The sequence below is a fragment of the Coregonus lavaretus genome (assembly GCF_964263955.1).
Source record: "Coregonus lavaretus genome assembly, chromosome: 1".
NCBI classification, from domain to species: domain Eukaryota; kingdom Metazoa; phylum Chordata; class Actinopteri; order Salmoniformes; family Salmonidae; genus Coregonus; species Coregonus lavaretus.
In genome coordinates, this window is record NC_139988.1 from 87,261,966 (window position 1) to 87,282,766 (window position 20,801).

Below are 20,801 nucleotides of genomic sequence, written 5' to 3' on the forward strand. Positions count from 1 at the left end.
AGCAGATGCAGAGCGATTTACAGGAGCAATTAGGGTTAAGTGCCTTGCTCAAGGGCACAACATATTTTTCACCAAGTCTGCTCAGGGATTCGAACCAGTGACCTTTCAGTTACTGGCCCAACGCATTTAACTGCTTTCTCTGTCCAATCTGGGTACTGTATCAGAGATGAAGAGTCAAATCTTGATTGTACTATGGTACTGTATAGGCCATAGCTCTGATTTATAGGGTCAGGGTACTGGTCTATCTAGTTTTGTGTTAAATTAAATAGTTGCTCTCCCATATATTGTTATTCAAAGACATTTGAATAAGTGCATTCTGTCATTCTCCACATGTCCTCTAAGCCTCAAGCAGCCTGCCTTAATTCTGAGCAGAACATCCCTTTGTATTGTAGAAGCCATTGGATGCTTGTAATTTGTGGTATACATAAAGCTAGGTGGAATAAATAAAATAATATTTTATTTAAAAATACCATATTTATTATGACATCGATTCACAAATACATTTTTGCAAAAAAAGAAATTATACATCTTTAAAAATATATATATACATTTATCAATCCACCACAAAAAGTAAATCACATTTCAAGTCAATCAACACATGGTTCAGCTTTAAGCATTTGAATATGGATAGAGTTCCAGAGCCTTGGTTGTTCAACCCACACTGCTGTATACCCACCCCAATCAACCCACAGCCCGTATTGCTTATGCTGATCCAGTCCTTTCAGATCTACACGTGTCTAGGGGTCGATTTGGAGCTGGGCCACATTAAAGTGGTAAGAAGGTGTCTAGGTCGGTCAGTGCAGTGAAAAACACCTGCAGGCCGAGCTCCACTGAGTTCAGGCCGAGCTCCACATTGAGTACTCAAACTGAAAGAACCTAAAAAAAAAAAAAAACTGAACCCATATTATCATGACAAAGATTGGGCATCTATAAAGGTCTTATTCGTGCATACATTTAAGCAATGATAAAATATGTCTGTCTGTCTGTACAGTACCAGTCAAAAGTTTGTTCACCTACTCATTCAAGGGTTTTTCTTTATTTTTACTATTTTCTACATTGCAGGATAATAGTGAAGACATCAACACTATGAAATAACACATATGGAATCATGTAGTAACCAAAAAAGTGTTAAATCAAAATATATTTTATATTTGAGATTCTTCAATGTAGCCACCCTTTGCCTTGATGACAGCTTTGCACACTCTTAGCATTCTCTCAACCAGCTTCATGAGGTAGTCACCTAGAATGCGTTTCAATTAACAGGTGTGCCTTGTTAAAAGTACATTTGTGGAATTTCTTTCCTTAATGTGTTTGAGCCAATCAGTGGTGTTGTGAGAAGGTAGGGGTGGTATACAGAAGATAGCCCTATTAGGTAAAATACCAAGTCCATATTATGTCAAGAACAGCTCAAATAAGCAAAGAGAAACAACAGTCCATCATTACTTTAAGACACGAAGTCAGTCAATACGGAACATTTCAAGAACTTTGAACGTTTCTTCAAGTGCAGTCGCAAAAACAATCAAGCGCTATGATGAAACTGGCTCTCATGAGGACCGCCACAGGAAAGGAAGACCCAGAGTTAACTCTGCTGCAGAGGATAAGTTCATTAGAGTTCAAGTAACAGACACATCTCAACATCAACTGTTCAGAGGAGACTGTGTGAATCAGAGCTTCATGGTCGAATTGCTGCAAAGAAACCACCACTAAAGGACACCAATAATAAGAAGAGACTTGCTTGGGCCAAGAAACACAAGCAATGGACATTAGACTGGTGGAAATCTGTCCTTTGGCCTGATGAGTCCAAATGTGAGATTTTTGGTTCCAACCGCAGTGTCTTTGTGAGACGCAGAGTAGGTGAACAGATGATCTCCGCATGTGTGGTTCCCACCGTGAAGCATAGAGGTGGTGTGATGTTGTGGGGGTGCTTTGCTGGTGACACTGTCAGTGATTTATTTAGAATTCAAGGCACACTTAACCAGCATGGCTTCCACACATTCTGCAGCGATATGCCATCCCATCTGGTTTGGGCTTGGTGGGACTATCATTTGTTTTTTAACAGGACAATGACCCAACACACCTCCAGGCTGTGTAAGGGCTATTTGACCAACAAGGAGTGCTGCATCAGATGACATGGCCTCCACAATCCCCCGACCTCAACCCAATTGAGATGGTTTGGGATGAGTTGGACCGCAGAGTGAAGGAAAAGCAGCCAACAAGTGCTCAGCATATGTGGGAACTCCTTCAAGACTGTTGGAAAAAGCATTCCAGGTGAAGCTGGTTGAGACAATGCCAAGAGTGTGAAAAGCTGTCATCAAGGTAAAGGGTGGCTAAAAATAAAGAAAAACCCTTGAATGAGTAGGTGTGTCCAAACTTTTGACTGGTACTGTATATACACACATACAAAATCGGAATTTTTAAAATAAAGAAATCATGGATTGAAATGTGCTTATGTGCAATGTGTGGATGCATTCTACTGTACTGTATAAAAAATTACCATCTTCAGTCTTTTTTCCCTCTTTCCCTAGCTACGTTGTTCATTCAATAACAGTGTCTAGGAATTCTAATTAGATCAGTGCTTTTACATTATATCTACCTCACACACATATCTAGCAGACCATGCAACTACGAACTCTTCTATGAAATAGTGTACTTAAAAAGTAAGTACATTCCAACCAAAGGGAGCCTATGAAGAGCACAAGTGTGCGAGGCCGATCCTGAGGTGTTCATCTTAGGTAGGCACCATGTTTTTGTGTCATCCTGGGTCCTGGGCCCCGACTCCTAGTCAACATAACACATGACCATTGTAGCCCACATTAAAAACAGAGGGTTAAACAATACCAGAGCACGTGGTGAGAAGTCGAGAGGTGTGGCGCACGCATGATCAAATATATCAATTTCTACACAGTTTGACTGGGGCACAGGAGGTTTTTCTGACCACGTGATACAACCAGTAAAATAAACTCCAGACCTAACCGGGGAAAACTCCAGAACCAACCAGCCAAATACACAGAATAGAGAAACATAAATGGGAAAAGCAGGATGGGCAACTGCAACTCATGACAAGCTGCGTCCCAAATGACACCCGATTCTCTATAGTGCACTACCTTTGACCAGAACCCTATGGGCCATGGGCAGAAGTAGTGTACATTTGGGACGCAGGTAAAGCCGTAATCAGGGATAAGAAGATCAACACATCATGCTGTAAAATAAGACCCCCCCCCCCCCCCCCCCCCAAAAAAAAAGAGCGAAAACAGAACAGCTGTGGCTGATCAATCTGTAGCTAGTCATCATTTGTAGTGTTCAAATGGGTCTACTGATACGATCACCCAACACAGACAGGTAGCCAGGTGGGTCTCAGTCATTCTGCTTTTAGGCCGGGATTCAATCCGAAACCGTGCTTTAGCGCTTGACATAGGTCATTTCCAATTGAGCCGAGATCTGCAGCATTTACTTTAACTGCGATCTCCATGAATGCGGTAACATTGCCTTTGAAAGCAGCATTGTCTACAAGCGTGATCGGATTGAATCCCAGACTAAGTCAGCTTGTGCATTGTTGTTGTCGAATGCAGAAACAAGCACCCAGGCTAGTTAGAAGGCCACCGAATGATATGAAGCACCTTCAGAATACCCTGGGATGCTCTAGAACTCGAGGGTATTCTAATCTAGAACACCACTGACAAAACCTTGTCAGCTTGAATAGAGGACAGTCCCTCAGTAGAACTCTGGTGGGAAAACCAGGATGTATGCATGTACACAGGGATCAAACCAGTCTAGGATGATTGATGATTATAAAACAATAAGCCTTTCTTACAGTACATGAGTTTCAAAGTGTCAGGCTAGCACATTCTTCATATACAATTTACCTATAAAAGAGACTAATTCAGTTTTACTTGTTTATAGTAAATTAAATTAATCTTCATTCCTTATTGCATTACAGCAGGATTGCCCTTGGCTTGGGAGTCGGAGCATGTGGGTGAAACAAAGGAAACATTTGTCAGGAAGAAAAATCACATAAGGGATATTCCTCTTGGATCCTGGTTTAGAACATGCCATGTTCATTATCTGGCTAAAAGGCTGGGTTATAAAGAGTAGCCTTGTTAAGAAATCCTTAGTATGGTCAACAGAACCGTTCCGAAACAGGTTGACGTGAATCCACAGACGGTTAGGCCTACGTAGTGTCCTCCAGACATCACCTGACAGCAGGCTTTTAAGGTCTATCAACGCCAATGATTTGACAGCATTAGGGCCAGGACATTGTCCCGGATCAGGCATGTTACTAGATACATCTCTCCTTTCCTTTCAGCCCTGCATGGCATTCAGACATATAGCAGCAAGTGACTGTAATGACAGAGACTACATTCACATTGACGGTGAAGGCAATTGTACTCTACTATGGTATTGGGATTCATGTGAAAGGGGGAGACATGCTGACGTGTAATAATCCCTATGTGAGACAGTATCAGACCAGTGACTGGGAGAAAATCCCCCTTCCCTAAACTCAAGTCGGGGCTACAGTAAAAGATTCCCCATGCCTTAAAAAACATTCCACTATACAATCAATTATTCACATTTTTTGTCTGTCTTTCTTTTAAAAGCAAAAAAGGAAAGAACAATCTTTGGGATTTTCCTTTTTTTTTTTTTTTACAAACAATGATACAATATAATTTAAAATCAGGATCTAAAAAATAAAAAAGATTGGATTATCGCAGTGATAAACCACCCAGCACGTGTAGCGGTTTGGAGGACCTGCTAGGTGCCAGTGCTAATGGGCTGAGGTGGGTCGAGTACTCCTGGGTTCAGGTCGATGGGCACTGAGGAGGAGTGTGATTCTGGGCTCGAGGTAGAAGTTTCCCCTCAACCACAGATCTAGAATCAGAGGGATGAGAAACCATCTGACCCCGTGTCAGCGGTTAGGGCCAACTTCGACCTACTCCAGATTCTGGTGCCTCATCTTTTCCCCCTGAGGGCTGATTGGTTCACAGCATGCATTGCCCCTCTGTTAATTGTCAATCAGAAGGGAGAGTTCATCCCTAGTTTAGTCTCAAACTGTAGCTTCTGCCTCTTCTGGTAGCGAACCCTAACCCTGCAGACAGAAAGGAAAGATCAACATCCGTTGCCCCCCCCACATGACATCATCCTCCATCCCACCATCCTCTCATCTTTCATAATCCTCAACTTTCAACCCTTCTGTCTTTTCCACCTTTGTCTCCTTCTCATCATACCACTCCTACTCCTCCTCTCACCCCTTCCCTCCTCCCCCTCTCTCCTTCCTCCTCCATCTTACCGTATCTCGTGTAGTTTGACGGCCTCGTTGAGCATCACCACCACCAGGGAGGACAGGGAGACCAGCAGCCAGGCCAGCATGGGGATGTCCTTCAGGTCAAAGGTCAAAGATCCCGACCTGTCCTGCCACAGCTTGTAGTCCACCGTGGCCTGCACCATCTGACCGAACAGGCTGGAGGAAGGGAGGGGGAGACCGAAAGAGGGACAAAAGAGTATCAGTTGATGCCAAAAAAAAGCTGAAACTTCTCTATCGCAGCTGCCACTTCATAGTTGTTTGAAATATTTAGGCTACACATGCACACACACAGTAACACAGACAGAGAAACACACACACACACTTACACGACAAGGACAGTGAGGCACCACCAGGTGTTGCTGAAGGGGTTCTTCTTCCACAGAGGCTGGGAGCGATGGACGTAACTTAGCGAGATGACCACTGGAAGAGAGGACACAAGGAAGAGAGGACACAAGGAAGAGAGGACACAAGGAAGAGAGGAAGAGAGGAGACAAGGAAGAGAGGAAGAGAGGACAGAAGGAAGAGAGGACACAAGGAAGAGAGGACACAAGGAAGAGAGGAAGAGAGGAGACAAGGAAGAGAGGAAGAGAGGACAGAAGGAAGAGAGGACACAAGGAAGAGAGGAAGAGAGGAGACAAGGAAGAGAGGAAGAGAGGACACAAGGAAGAGAGGAAGAGAGGACACAAGGAAGAGAGGACACAAGGAAGAGAGGACACAAGGAAGAGAGGACACAAGGAAGAGAGGACACAAGGAAGAGAGGAAGAGAGGACACAAGGAAGAGAGGACACAAGGAAGAGAGGACGAGAGGACACAAGGAAGAGAGGACACGCACATTACTCTCCAGGAGCAGCATAGAAGTCAGAGGCTGCATCTGAAATGGAAACCTATTCCCTATACAATGCCCTGGTCAAAAGTAGTCCACTATATAGGAAATAGGGTGCCATTTGGGACGCATCCCTGACTTAACAGATGCAGGGGTGAGAGGTCACCGAGAACTCCTCCTACCCGTGTGCAGGGCCAGGAACCCAGCCATGACCTTCTGAGTGAGCAGCAGGCCGTTGGACAGCTCTCTGAACCAATGGGGAGCATCCCGAGCTGAACTGACACTGAAGATATCACTACAGTTGATGGTGGTGTTCTCTGCCATTGTTAGGTTGTTGGTCCTCAGGCAGACCTCGTGCAGCGTAAAGCCAAAGCCCAGAAGGTAGGCACACACGGTCAGGCCAAACTTCAACAGGAAACAACCCAGGAAGTAGGTCTGCGTCTGCAGGAAGTAGATGTACACAAATCAAGATGTTAAAAGGAATGCCATGGTACACATGTCATGATTAAGAAACACTATATATACACACACACAAAAGTATGTGGACACCCCTTCAAATTAGTGGATTTGGCTATTTCAGCTATAATTCGGCTATTAAAATCGAGCACACAGCCCTGTAATCTCCATAGCCAAACATTTGCAGTAGAAGAGATCAGTGACTTTCAACGTGGCATCGTCATAGGATGCCATCTTTCCAACAAGTCAGTTTGTCACATTTCTGCCCTGCTAGAGCTGCCCCGGTCAACTGTAAGAACTGTTATTGTGAAGTAGAAACTTCTAGGAGCAACAACGGCTCAGCCGCGAAGTGGTAGGCCACACAAGCTCACAGAACGGGACCGCCGAGTGCTGAAGTGCGTAGCGCATAAACTTTATTTATTTGTATTTATTTCACCTTTATTTAACCAGGTAAGCCAGTTGAGAACAAGTTCTCATTTACAACTGCGACCTGGCCAAGATAAAGCAAAGCAGTGCGATAAAAACAACAACACAGAGTTACATATGGGGTAAAACAAAACATAAAGTCAAAAATACAACAGAAAATAGAAAATATATATACAGTGTGTGCAAATGTAGCAAGTTATGGAGGTAAGGCAATAAATAGGCCATAGTGCAAAATAATTAAAATTACTATTAACACTGGAATGATGATGTGCAAGAGATGATGTGCAAATAGAGATACTGGGGTGCAAATGAGCAAAATAAATAACAATATGGGGATGAGGTAGTTGGGTGGGCTAATTTCAGAATGGCTATGTACAGGTGCAGTGATCGGTAAGCTGCTCTGACAACTGATGCTTAAAGTTAGTGAGGGAGATAAGAGTCTCCAGCTTCAGAGATTTTTGCAGTTCGTTCCAGTCATTGGCAGCAGAGAACTGGTAGGAATGGCGGCCAAAGGAGGTGTTGGCTTTGGGGATGACCAGTGAGATATACCTGCTGGAGCGCATACTACGGGTGGGTATTGCTATGGTGACCAATGAGCTAAGATAAGGTGGGGATTTGCCAAGCAGTGATTTATAGATGGCCTGGAGCCAGTGGGTTTGGCAACGAATATGTTGTGAGGGCCAGCCAACAAGAGTGTACAGGTCACAGTGGTGGGTAGTATATGGGGCTTTGGTGACAAAACGGATGGCACTGTGATAGACAACATCCAATTTGCTGAGTAGAGTGTTGGAGGCTATTTTGTAAATGACATCGCCGAAGTCAAGGATCGGTAGGATAGTCAGTTTTACGAGGGCATGTTTGGCAGCATGAGTGAAGGAGGCTTTGTTGCGAAATAGGAAGCCGATTCTGGATTTAACTTTGGATTGGAGATGCTTAATGTGAGTCTGGAAGGAGAGTTTACAGTCTAACCAGACACCTAGGTATTTGTAGTTGTCCACATACTCTAGGTCAGACCTGTCGAGAGTAGTGATTCTAGTCGGGTGGGCGGGTGCCAGCAGCGTTCGATTGAAGAGCATGCATTTAGTTTTACTTGTGTTTAAGAGCAGTTGGAGGCTACGGAAGGAGTGCTGTATGGCATTGAAGCCAATCATGACAACCCTCATAGCATAGTGTAAAGTAATATGTCTGAAACAGGGCCGGTGCGGGTAAACTACAGTACGTACCTTTCTGGGGATGGCATCTTGGTTCTTCCCTGTGGCCACGTTCATCACAGTACTGTCTGCTGGCTTTCCTAAGAATGACACACTTCCAACACAACACACAGAGACATGGTTAGCATCATGCATTTATACTGTTGTACTATAAAACAGGAATGGGAAACCTATATGGTTAGTAGCAGTGGTACCTGAGCAGCGGACAGCTGAAGCAGGACAGCCAGAGGATGTCAGTGATGTTCATAGGAGGAGGGAGTTGGGCTAGGCAGGCCAGAAACTACACAACGGGAGGGAAAAATCAACAATAATGTAATACAATATTCAGGTAAAACTGTTGCATCCTCAGTTGTTTTATTATAGCGGAAATTAATTGGCTGCACAGGTGTGTGCTCTCTCACCTGGATGAGGACCAGGGTCAGCTGACACTGCAAAAGGAACAGGAAGCTCTTGCGGATGCTGTAGGTCGTGTGACGCGCCTGGAAAGGAATCATACATGTAAAATAAATATATTGTATCTTTGTGTGTCTGTGCATGCTTTCATACCTTATCAGGACCAGAATGTCCTGACAAGGTAGAAAAACAAGACATTCGGGAAAAGTCTGGACTTTTTTCAGGTCCTGAATTTGTTAAAATGCTATTTTAGGCTTAAGGGTTAGGTTTGGGTTTAGGGTTAAGGTTAGGTTTGGGTTTAGGGTTTAGGGTTAGGTTTGGCTTTAGGGTTAGGTTTGGGTTTGGGTTTGGGTTTGGGGTTAGGTTTGGGTTAGGTTTGGGTTTAGGGTTAGGTTTAGGGTTAGGTTTGGGTTTAGGTTTGGGGTTAAGGTTAGGTTTGGGTTGGGTTGGGTTGGGTTTAGGGTTAGGTTTGGGTTTAAGGTTAGGATTTAGGGTTAGGTTTGGGTTTAAGGTTAGGATTTAGGGTTAAGGTTAGGTAAAGGGTTAGGGAAAATAGGATTTTGAATGGCAATACATTTTGACTCCCCCAAAAAGTCCCGAAATCTCATGAGTGTGTGTGAGATATAGCAGTAGGAAATCCCACTCGTCACTCAACATCCTTTCCACCAAAAAAATCAAAAAAATCAAATAATAATCGCTCAGCACTAAATAAATATTAAATAAATATTAATGCAGCTCCAAATTTGCTCCATTCATTTTTTGTTTAAAAAGATAATTTACCAAACACACCCCATCTAGTTTTGTGACTATGTACCATTTGGTTTTGAAGTAGGCTATCGTAAGAAGCATCAACATTTCAACAACATGTAGTAGGCTATTAAACAAAGATCTACCTGATGACCGGCTGTGCGGCCACCGTGTTAAAAAAACAAATAGCTTTTCTCTAATCTATTGATGATCAGATACTTCAGTTGTAACTGGTTCTGTTGCGCTCACATTTGACAGTTGACAGAACACTTTAGCACTGTTACAAACGTAGACTTTCATAAAAATACTCATTTTTTTATAATAGCCTGTAAAGAAATAAAAACATCTCTGGTGCTGCTGCATGGGTTCATTAATCGTCTTGCCATCAATTACACAGGCCGTGACCCATTTCCTGGTCGACTCATATCAACATCTCTGTGCATTAGTGGATAAAGGACAACACTTTTTTAAAATCCTCTCCACACTCCAGCTCCACTTCGCCCCCATCCTCTGGTGTGTGTCTCACCTGCTCTATGAGTTTGACCATGCTGACCGACTCCCCCTGGTGGAAGGTGACAGAACAGGCCAGGGTGTTGAGTTGACCGGACAGACTGAGGGGAGACAGACCTTCCACCTCCCCGTTCAGCCCTGCTCCTGTAGCGTAGCCAAACGTCTCCCACGAACACCGCGACGGGTACAGGGGGTCCAGGGCGATGCTGGGGGGGGGAGGGGGAGGGGGGGGGGGGCAGGAGGATAAAGGGTGTGTGTGTGTGATCTCTATTCCTCTCCATACTGTCATTATGTGGTTGTGAACTTATGGACGCACATCATAGTCTATTTATAAATTAACTAGGCAGCTGCAGCTGCTTTGTGACGTGTGTGTGTACCTGAGGTCACTCTGTAGGAAGAGGCAGCTGTTGCGGAAGTTGGCGGAGCTCCCCAGGCAGCACGTCACCTCTCTGTTCTCCTGCATGATCTTGATCATCTCACACATGGCTATATATACACACACACACACACACACACACACACACAGATTTGGAACACACTAGAACACTCACACATGCGTAGCTGTAACACGCATAACTACATTGCATATATTGTGATAAAATGCACTCCTATACCATGGTCAATTGATTTGTATACTAAATATTAGGAATGTCTCAGTAACAAATACTAAGGTTTTGGAAAAACAGAAAAGGTTGTTTTATGTAAGTGGAGATGTTCTGACTCACTCTCTGGGGTACAGTCGGTGAAGAGAGGCACCAACAGAGGCACGTTGTCAATGTTCTTCAGGTGGGGACGAACCTGGTGGATTCCACGAGGTAGCTTCGCCTGGAAGGAAAGAGAAGGATTAGCACGAGACAGGGGGAAGTGACAGAAGAGGAGCGGAGACTAACAGTATTTGTCCTGTACCCTGTTGCAGTCCTCCAGGAAGCTGGGGACATCAGTGGTTTCCTCCTCTGGTAACAGCAGCCCCTCTGCCTCATCTCTGGAGTCTTGATGGTCATCCTGTACGGAGTACTGGCCGGGGCTGTTGGGGACGCCATCACAGGGACTGTCTCTGTTTGGGGTCAGAGAGATGTGACAGTTCCACCCCGTCTCCAGGCCCATCTTCTCTGCAAACACCTACCACATTCACAGGACAGACATAAAAATCATCATCGTCGTCATCACATACATCTCAGCAAACACACACACCCACCCACCTTGCTGCGTAGTTCGTCCTCCATAGAGAAGTAGACAAAGCGTATGCAGGCGGTGACCAGAGCGTCTATGAGCCTGACGGTGTCCAGACGAGCCTGGAACTGTGACGACACCATCCCCATGAAGATCTGACCGCTCAGAGCCTGAACACAGTCATCTTTCTCCACACCTCCTATACCCTCTACGGAGAGAGAAAGGCGTGACAATAAATCCAAGCAAGTGTCACGCTAAGGTACAACACAAAACACATCGTGTCAAGTGTAGCTACACCTCCCTTCCCGCATCCTCCTCTCCTCCCACCTCCCTCAATCCCTCGCTTACCATCGGAGCTCCAGGAGTTCCTGCGGGAGATGTGTTTGATAGGGGTGGTGGGGGGCAGTTCTAACCCAGAGAAGAGGTTGGGGCCGGGGGCTAGCTCCACACATTTCCCATTGAGCTGGTTGGACAGGCACACCTGCATGGGCTTATAGGCAAAAGCAGAGCAGTAGCCTGACAGACAGGCCCGCTGGTAGAAGTCCAGAACCTTCTTCCTGTAGAGGGGTAGCCGTATAAAAAGGTTAATGATGGTTGTCATAAGACTTCATAAGGCTGTTATAAGACTTCATAAGGCTGTTATAAGACTTCATAAGGCTGTTATAAGGCTGTTCTGACCTGTCGGAGCCAGAGAGGGGGTAGATGTCGGTTCCGTCCCAGACGTCAGTGCAGGCCTCCAGGATGAGGTCAGCAGAGCCGTGAGACAACATCTGGACGTTATCTAGGGGTGAGAGTTCAGGGGTCACAGACGTGCAACAAAACGATTCCAAGAAAGAGGTCAAGGGTAAAGGAGAGGAGGGTACGAGATGGAACCAGAGAGATGGAGTGAGCGGGGAGAAAGACAAAGAAAAATCGAGCTATTCTCACTGGAAGAGGAGTCTCTGATGAAGAGGGAGATGAGGTGGCTGATGGGAGGTTGTCTCTTGGTGAAGTTGTGTAGGCGTTGAGGGACAGACTCCTTGGCCTTCTCCCCACAGGGCAGCTGGTACAGAGCTAGGTGGCTCTCCTGTTTAAACAGCTCCCTCGCCCCAGGAGTGAACCCTGAGAGAAACCCAGGAACAAAGAGAATGGAAGAGAAGGGGTCAGTGTGTATGTGTCTGGAGTTCACATAGTCCACATAGTAAGAATATAGTTGTCTGCGTGTATGTGTGTGTGTGCGCGAGTCTCTTCCCCTCCCTCTCCTCACCTATAAGCCTGGCCATCTCACACAGTCCCCAGGGCACGTGGACGGGCAGCACGGCGCCGTGGCTCTCCTGCAGCGCCAGGTTACTGAGGTGGTCGGAGAAGCGGCAGAGCTGCTGGGTGACGCTGGCGTTGCACAGGTTGAGCAGGATGTTGAGGCCCAGGGGCTTGAGGCTGGGCAGGTGGCACTGCCAACCCTGCTCGTCAAACTGGATACTCACCGGGTTCTGCTGGTCCTGAGACAGACTCAGCATCTCCAGGTGGTAGTCACACACATAGTCCTCCGCTTCGTTGTCACAGCAACCCACCATGTCCTGGAGAGAGGGGTGGCGAGAGAGAGGAGAGAGCAGAGAGAGAGAGGAGAGAGCAGAGAGACAGGGGTGGCGAGAGAGAGAGAGAGAGAGAGAGAGAGAGAGAGAGAGAGAGAGAGAGAGAGAGAGAGAGAGAGAGAGAGAGAGAAATGCTGTGTAGTAAGATAGTGATGACAAGAGAATGATCTACAGGACGTGTGTGTGTGTGTGTGTGTGTGTGTGTGTGTGTGTGTGTGTGTGTGTATGTGTGTTACCTGTTCAGGGCCCTGATCCCCTCCATCTGTGCCGTGGCTGAAGCTGACATTAGATCCTGAGGGGTGTTTGGTGCGTGTCTCCCGCGACTGCCGCCGAGGCCGCAATGTGTCCTCGGAACGGCCGGTGTCATGTGACGTCTCGCTGGGCTCATACCCGTCTCTCATCCCATCCATTATTGGCATACACAGCAGAGCATCCCCCTCCTGGGTCTGACGGACAGGATGAACAGCCAATCAGACATCACTCTTCCAATCACTCAAAAAGCACTGGTGTAATGTACTTAAGTAAAAATACTTTCAAGTACTACTTAAGTCGTTTTTTGTGGCATCTGTACTTTACTATTTATATGTTTGATAACTTTTACCTCACTACATTCCTAAAGAAAATGTCATTTTTACTCCATACATTTCCCCTGACACCTAAATGTACTCTTACATTTTGAATGCTTAGCAGAACAGGAAATGGTCCAATTCCCACACTTATCAAGAGAACATCCCTTGTCATCCCTACTGCCTCTGATCTGGCAGACTCACTAAACACAAAATGCTTTGTTTGTAAATTATGTCTGAGTGTTGGAGTAAAACATAAAATGGTGCCATCTGGTTTGCTTAATATAAGGAATTTGAAATGATTTATACTTTTACTTTTGATACCAAGTATATTTTAGCACTTACATTTACATTTTACATTTTAGTCATTTAGCAGACGCTCTTATCCAGAGCGACTTACAGTTAGTGAGTGCATACATTTTTCATACTTACTTGTGATACTTAAGTATATTAAAACCAAATATTTTCAGACTTTTACTCAAGTAGTATTTCTCTAGGTGACTTTCACTTGAGTTATTTTCTATTAGGGTATCTTTACTTTTATTCAAGTATTACAATTGGATACTTTTCCCACCACTGCTGAAAAGACACTATCACCTATCATACGAATCTCACAGTCAATACCTCAGGTGGTTAAAGGAACTAGATATTTGTCTCACGTCAGACAGCAGGAACTATAGTGCCTTCAGAAAGTATTCACGCCCCTGGACATTTTGTTGTCTCACAAAGTGGGATTCAAATGGATTTAATTGTAAATTTTTGACAACGATTTGCACAAAATATTCTGTAATGTCAAAGTGGAAGAAAGATTATCACATTTGTAAAAAATTTAAGCCACACCCGTTGCTGACAGGTGTATAAAATTTAGCACACATCCATGCAATCTCAATAGACACACATTGGCAGTAGAATGGCCTTACTGAAGAGCTTAGTGACTTTCAACGTGGCACCGTCATAGGATGCCACCTTTCCAACAAGTCAGTTCACCTAGAATGTCATTGTATGCTGTAGTGTTAAGATTTTCCTTCACTGGAACTAAGGGGCCTAGCTCGAACCAAGAAAAACAGCCCCAGACCATTATTCCTCATCCACCAAACTTTACAGTTGGCACTATGCATTGGCGCAGGTAGCGTTCTCCTGGCATCCGCCAAACCCAGAATAGTCAGTCGGACTGCCAGATGGTGAAGTGTGATTCATCACTCCAGAGAACGCGTTTCCACTGCTCCAGAGTCCAATGGCGGCGAGCTTTACATCACTCCAGCCGACGTTTGGCATTGCGCACGGCGATCTTCAGCTTGTGTGCAAAAAAAGTGATTGTGCTGACGTTGCTTCCAGAGGCAGATTGGAACTCGGTAGTGAATGTTGCAACCGAGGACAGACGCGCTACGTGCTTTGGCGGTCCCGTTCCGTGAGCATGTGTGGCCTACCACTTCGCAGCTGAGCCGTTGTTGCTCCTAGACATTTCCACTTCGCAATAACAGCACTTACAGTTGACAGGGGCAGCTCTAGCAGGGCAGAAATGTGACGATCTGACGGTGCCACGTTGAAAGTCACAGAGCTCTTCAGTAAGGCCATTCTACTGCCAATGTTTACCTATGGAGATTTCATGGCTGTGTGCTCGATTTTATACACCTGTCAGCAACAGGAGTGGCTGAAATAGCAGCATCGTTGTCGTCGACATCTTGTTGCATCTGCTGCATTGACCATGCAGACTGAAGAGTGGACGTCAAGCGGTCTCGTGGTTGAGCAACAACTGCGCTCCTTGAGTGACAGGGGGTGGGGCTTGGTGACGCCTCAAGTAGTAAACTATTAAAAACGGACGTTACAGCGGAGTGGCGTATCACATTTAACCAAACATTGAAATACTGCTATAGAAGGTAAAGTACCGTTATATAGATACGATACAGCGCCCAGCCCACCCACCCACCTCGTCCCGGTCCTCGTCGGTCTCCATGCGGCAGAACGAGTTGTCTGAGAGGTCGTCTCGCAGGTCTTCTTGACTGTCGTTGTGAGGCGGCTCCACGCGACCACTAAAGAACAGCACGGTCTCTGGACTGGGGTTAGGCCAGGAGAGCACACCCTGTTTGTCCACACAACACAACACCTAGAGAGAGAAAGAGAGCGCGTTACACACACCAAGAGAGAGAGAGAGAGAGAGAGAGAGAGAGAGAGAGAGAGAGAGAGAGAGAGAGAGAGAGAGAGAGAGAGAGAGAGAGAGAGAGAGAGAGAGAGAGAGAGAGAGAGAGAGAGAGAGAGAGAGAGAGAGAGAGAGAGAGAGAGAGAGAGAGAGAGAGAGAGAGAGACTTACAGTGACAGAGCCTAGTGTGTGTAGCAGGCTGGAGGTGTAGCAGAGTGTCTGGGACTCTCCCCTCAGCACGTCCACCAGGTGTCTCCACACACACCGCAGCATCTCCTGCACACACACACACACAGTTAGGATACATCGCATTATCACATTTTCACCCACTACAGGATGGATCTACAACATTGTAGTTTGCTCCACAATACTAACCTAAATGATAGTGAAAAGAAGGAAGCCTGTACATAGTTGACTCAATTTTACGTTTGTCAGACATTAAATCAGACCCCAAATCTGGTCTAAATGTTGAAAGGAGTCCACATCCCTCAACATTGGTTGTGTAGATCTCAAATGAATGGCAAAGATAGGTGCAGTAACATCATATTCCTTCATCTAAAAATGTGCGGAAATTCCAAAAGACCTTGAAGGCCAGGCATTGACACATTGAAATCCATAATATCATCTTCAAAAAGTTTCAAAAGTGAAAAGGCAAGGGGGCCTACTGAGAAACGGGACTTGCAACTAAGATGAGCGAGTAGAGCTGATGCCATAGCATGGGAAGACCCACTGCAGGGCTAGATGAAGCAGATTAAAAAACCTTGATTCTCTGTTGCAGGCAATAGCATCTACAGTACAGTGATCTACAGTGCTTTCAGAAAGTATTCAAACCCCTTGACCTTTTCCACATTTTGTTGTGTTACAGCCTGAATTGAACATGTATTAAATTGAGATTTTGTGTCACTGGCCTAAAACACAATACCCCATAATGTCAAAGTGGAATTATGTTTTTAGAAATGTTTACAAATACATAAAAAAATGCACTCTGTGTGCAATAATAGCGTTTAACATGATTTTTTTGAATGACTACCTCATCTTTGTAACCCACACATTTCTGTAGGGTCCCCTCAGTCAAGCAGTGAATTTCAAACACAGATTCAACCACAAAGACCAGGGAGGTTTTCCAATGCCTCGTAAAGAAGGGCACCCACTGGTAGATGGGTAAAAAACAACAACATTGAACATCCCTTTGAGCATGGTGAAGTTATTAATTACACTGTGGATGGTGTATCAATACACCCAGTCACTACAAAGATACAAGCATCCTTCCTAACTCAGTTGCCGGAGAGGAAGGAAACCGCTCAGGGATTTCACCATGAGGCCAATGGGGACTTTAAAACAGTTAGTTTAATGGCTGTGATAGGAGAAAACTGAGGATGGATCCACAACATTGTAGTTACTCCACAATACTAACCTAAATGATAGTGAAAAGAAGGAAGCCTGTACAGAATACAAATATTCCAAAACATGCATCCTGTTTGCAATAAGGCACTGAAGTAAAACTGCAAAAAATGTGGCAAAGAAATAGATACAAAACATTATGTTTGGGGCAAATCCAATACAACACATTACTGAGTCCCACTCTTCATGATTTCAAGCATAGTGGTGGCTGCATCATGTTATGGGTATACTTGTAATCGTTAATGACTGGGGAGTTTTCAGGATAAAAAAACAAACGGAATGGAGCTAAGCACAGAGAAAATCCTAGAGGAAAACCTGGTTCAGTCTGCTTTCCACCAGACACTGGGAGACAAATTCACTTTTCAGCAGGACAATAACCTAAAACACAAGGAAACATCTACACTGGAGTTGCTTACCAAGATGACATTCAATGTTCCTGAGTGGCTTAATTACAGCTTTGACTTAAATCAGCTTGAAAATCTATGGCAAGACTTGAAAATGGCTGTCTAGCAATGATCAACAACCAACTTGACAAAGTTTGAAGAATCTTTTAAAGAATAATGTGCAAGTGTTATACAATCCAGGTGTGCAAAGCTCTTAGAGACTTACCCAGAAAGACTCACAGCTGTAATCACTGCCAAAAGGTGATTCTAACATGTATTGACTCAGGGATGCGAATAGTTATGTAATTGAGATATTTCTGTATTTGATTTTCAATAAATGTGCAAAAAATTATAAAAAACATGGTTTTCACTTTGTCATTATGAGGTATTGTGTGTAAAAATATATATTTAATCCATTTTGAATTCAGGCTGTAACACAACAAAATGTGGAATAAGTCAAGGGGTCTGAATACTTTCTGAAGGCACTGTATATTACTCGTGGCAAAGTGGAAAGGAACACCTCAAGAACACCTCCATCTTTCCCAAAAGGGTTGAAACCTAGACGCGAGTAGATGATGTCCTTTGATGTCTTCAGTCTGACAATCAGGGACTATGACCCAATACTCCCAGATGCTTCCTTTCCTTCACTCCTTTTCTTATGAAATCATAGTCCTCCCAGGTCCTTTTGATCCTTTCCAGATTAGTGTTCATCAAGTAAGGCATTTGAGGAAAGGACACAAGGAAAGGAAGTCGTTTGAGAGTCAAAGTACACAGTTAGTGGGGCAGAGTTTCCCATCATGCATTGCAAGCAGGAGGGCAGAGGTGGCAGGCACAGGCTCAGGGGAGAGGCCAATCCAGAACCAAGCCCTTTAGCAGGGAGGGGGTTGGGGGTTAGTTCTGGACTGGGCCAATGTGTCAGTAGCGCAGAGGTGGGGGTGGTAAGTGCTGGGGTTCGTCGGGGGACGAAGGGTTACGTGATTAGGTAAAGAAATGGTATGATGAAAAATTGCCAAAACTAGATGAGTCAAATTTGCACTCCCATCAGCGAGGATTGGAGAAAGACTGATTGGCTGACAGAGAGAACCGACAGAAATGCCAAAGAGATCTCATCATGAACAAGAAAATCAACCACATTAGGGATAAACAATGCAAAACCAAATAGATGATTGGTCCTAAACTCAAACAACAAAAGAAGATGCGTGAGCGCTACAGGGTTTCACGGTGGTGGGTGCAGGGGCGAGGGCTGTCAGCGTGTGGACAGGGACGGGGGCGAGGGAGTGAGGGCGGAGGCAGGGGTAGGAGTTGAGAAGTTATACCTGGGAGGACACCACTTCAGTGTAGCTGCTTAAAGTGTCCTCAGAGAACTTAGCAAGCTGTGGCGAGAGAAGAGGCCAGTTAAACCACACAGGAGGCACCTCTCTGTCTCTCGTTGTGGCGCTTGTGCGTGGGTGTGTTTCTCACCAGGCCAGTAGGAGAAGTTCTGCTGGACTCAGCCAGGACGCTAGCCTCTCCATAGGTGTTGACCAGCACCCACATGACAGGAAACAGCAGGGGGAGGATGGGCAGCACTCCCATCAGCTGGAACACAACAATTATTACAAAAGGGATATTTTATCTGTAGGTTTGAAGAGATTCTGTCCCCGCAGGTTAGCCTACCCTGCTATAAATAAGGAGAAGGGGCACGGCCAAGAAGAGGTGTTGAGCCTTCATACCTGCAGCTGGATGAAGTTGAAGCGTCCAGGACTGAGGCTAGGGGCGTCAAAGAAATAACGCACTGTATTCACAACTAAGAACGCCACCTATAGGAGGAGAGAGGAATGACATGAGGGACCACGTCAAGTAGGTTTAATGAAGGAATCTGCGTTTGTGTTGTTTGCTTGTCTCACCAGTACGATAGGGCAGGCGAACTTGGCCATGCTGGACTGAACGGTGAACCTCTCGTTATCCAGGGCTGTGATTGGTCGAGACAGAGCCAGGTCCAGACTGTTCCTGTAAAACACAGTGGTGAATTCAGCCAGGGGGGGGGGTCAGTCATTTTAGATAACTTCATAGGACCGTTTACTGGACCCATGCAGATTAAGCCTAATCCTGGACAAAAAACAAACAAACATGCAGTTTAGACCAATATTAGACTTAATCTGGGTCTGGGAAACCTGCCCTGTATCTTTAAGCTGCTTAAAAATGACACACTGAGCCGTCACAATCACAAGTGACAATTTCAGGTTTCCTTTGACTCTAGTCTGTAGATGATCATTTATGATTTGCGCAAACTTCCTCCTCGAGTTGAATTCTTGGACCTCCCCCTCCGCAATTGTTGGATAGCAAACTAGCTAGTGGTAAATGATTACCTCAAACTCATTCACCTCACAATCAAAGTTTGTCAGACTGTCCAGCCTCAAAGGTGGACTTTAGTGGATGCATATGCCCACCTGACGCTGTCGAGGATGGGCGTGCGGACCACCCTGAAGAGGCGGTGCTGCTGGGGGCTCTGGGGACCCCTCTTCTGGTCCCCCCGGGGGGAGGGAGGGGGGGAGCGAGGTGGGAACAGGTCACCCGGCTCCAGAACTATATGATCGTCATCCTGGAGAAGGGAGATGTTGAAGATACAGGTGAGCCATTCACATAAGCAGTATCCACCTCCTCTCTCCCTTTACCATCTACCCCTCTCCATCCCTCTCTCCATACCTTGATACCTCTGAGAGAAGCAAACGTCTCCTGTCCTGGCCGTAAAGCTATGACATCTCCCTCCACCAGTAGGGACACAGGCAGGTTGACCAGCGTGGAGTCGCGGTAGGTCCAGTGGAGCGACCAGGAGGGGGAGGAGGGAGTGTACAGGTCAGGGTAAAGGGAGGGAGACCACCTCACCCCCTCACCCAAATCTGCCCAGCCCGACAGGTAGCCTGGAGGAGGGAGAGAGAGGGTGGAAGAGGAAATAAAAAGATAGGATCACAAAACAAGAACGGTGGAAACTTGCCAACCTCAAGTAAAATAGTGTTTATTTCTTAATGTTTTCCCTCCATTTAAATCTCCAACTGTCCTAATGTCAACGCTCATCCCCAGTCCTCTCATTCTAGCTCCATCCCCCTCTTCTCTCTTCCTCTCACCGTTGAGCTGATTGATGATGCTGTTGAGCCGGTGCACCATCTCGGTTCTCCTCAGCCTCTGCTGTCGACAAACCAGCATGAAGCTCAGTGTGAAGAGCATGAGAAGGGTTGCAGCATTCACCACCTCTATCCCAGAACTACAGAGAGAGGGGGAGGAGGGGGAGGGGGGGGGGGGAGGAGGGGGAGGAGGAGGGGGAGGAGGGGGAGGAGTAGGATGAGGGGGAGGAGGAGGAGGAGTAGGGGGAGGGGGAGGGGGAGGGGGAGGAGGAGGGGGAGGAGGAGGGGGAGGGGGAGGAGGGGGAGGAGTAGGATGAGGGGGAGGAGGAGGAGGAGTAGGAGGAGGGGGAGGAGGAGGAGTAGGAGGAGGAGTAGGAGGAGGGGGAGGGGGAGGAGGTGGAGAGAGGAGGGGGAGGAGGAGAGGAGAGGAGAGGAGAGATGTGGTCGTTTTCAGACTGTTGGGTCTTCCTGTGTTTCACAACCTTATTTCACCGTGAGGTAGCTCTGATAGGAACATTTGGGTTGAAATTCCAGTCTAAATAATACACACAATCAAATAAAACTAGACCATATGGACACAAATCCATACTGCGATAAATTGCCTGAA

The 20,801-nt window shown here is 45.8% G+C and overlaps 1 protein-coding gene across 1 annotated transcript in view; it reads right to left on the minus strand.

Annotated features, from left to right (window-relative positions):
• Positions 1-4,622: 4,622 nt before the first annotated feature.
• Positions 4,623-20,801, minus strand: part of LOC311137246 (transmembrane protein 94-like) — a 32,674-nt gene continuing 16,495 nt past the window's right edge. Inside the window, exons 6-31 of the mRNA XM_084171636.1 lie at positions 20,198-20,334; positions 19,779-19,993; positions 19,523-19,674; positions 18,980-19,082; positions 18,806-18,892; positions 18,555-18,671; positions 18,410-18,466; positions 15,481-15,585; positions 15,100-15,276; positions 12,843-13,052; positions 12,282-12,591; positions 11,963-12,136; positions 11,714-11,816; positions 11,384-11,592; positions 11,065-11,243; positions 10,772-10,984; positions 10,591-10,690; positions 10,243-10,351; positions 9,882-10,071; positions 8,617-8,694; positions 8,410-8,495; positions 8,228-8,309; positions 6,305-6,563; positions 5,626-5,719; positions 5,285-5,455; positions 4,623-5,083 (exon numbers count right to left, since the gene is read on the minus strand). Coding sequence (XP_084027762.1) covers positions 5,011-5,083; positions 5,285-5,455; positions 5,626-5,719; positions 6,305-6,563; positions 8,228-8,309; positions 8,410-8,495; positions 8,617-8,694; positions 9,882-10,071; positions 10,243-10,351; positions 10,591-10,690; positions 10,772-10,984; positions 11,065-11,243; positions 11,384-11,592; positions 11,714-11,816; positions 11,963-12,136; positions 12,282-12,591; positions 12,843-13,052; positions 15,100-15,276; positions 15,481-15,585; positions 18,410-18,466; positions 18,555-18,671; positions 18,806-18,892; positions 18,980-19,082; positions 19,523-19,674; positions 19,779-19,993; positions 20,198-20,334 — 3,790 coding nt within the window. The 3' untranslated portion in view covers positions 4,623-5,010. The remainder of the gene's footprint in view (positions 5,084-5,284; positions 5,456-5,625; positions 5,720-6,304; positions 6,564-8,227; positions 8,310-8,409; positions 8,496-8,616; positions 8,695-9,881; positions 10,072-10,242; positions 10,352-10,590; positions 10,691-10,771; positions 10,985-11,064; positions 11,244-11,383; positions 11,593-11,713; positions 11,817-11,962; positions 12,137-12,281; positions 12,592-12,842; positions 13,053-15,099; positions 15,277-15,480; positions 15,586-18,409; positions 18,467-18,554; positions 18,672-18,805; positions 18,893-18,979; positions 19,083-19,522; positions 19,675-19,778; positions 19,994-20,197; positions 20,335-20,801) is intronic.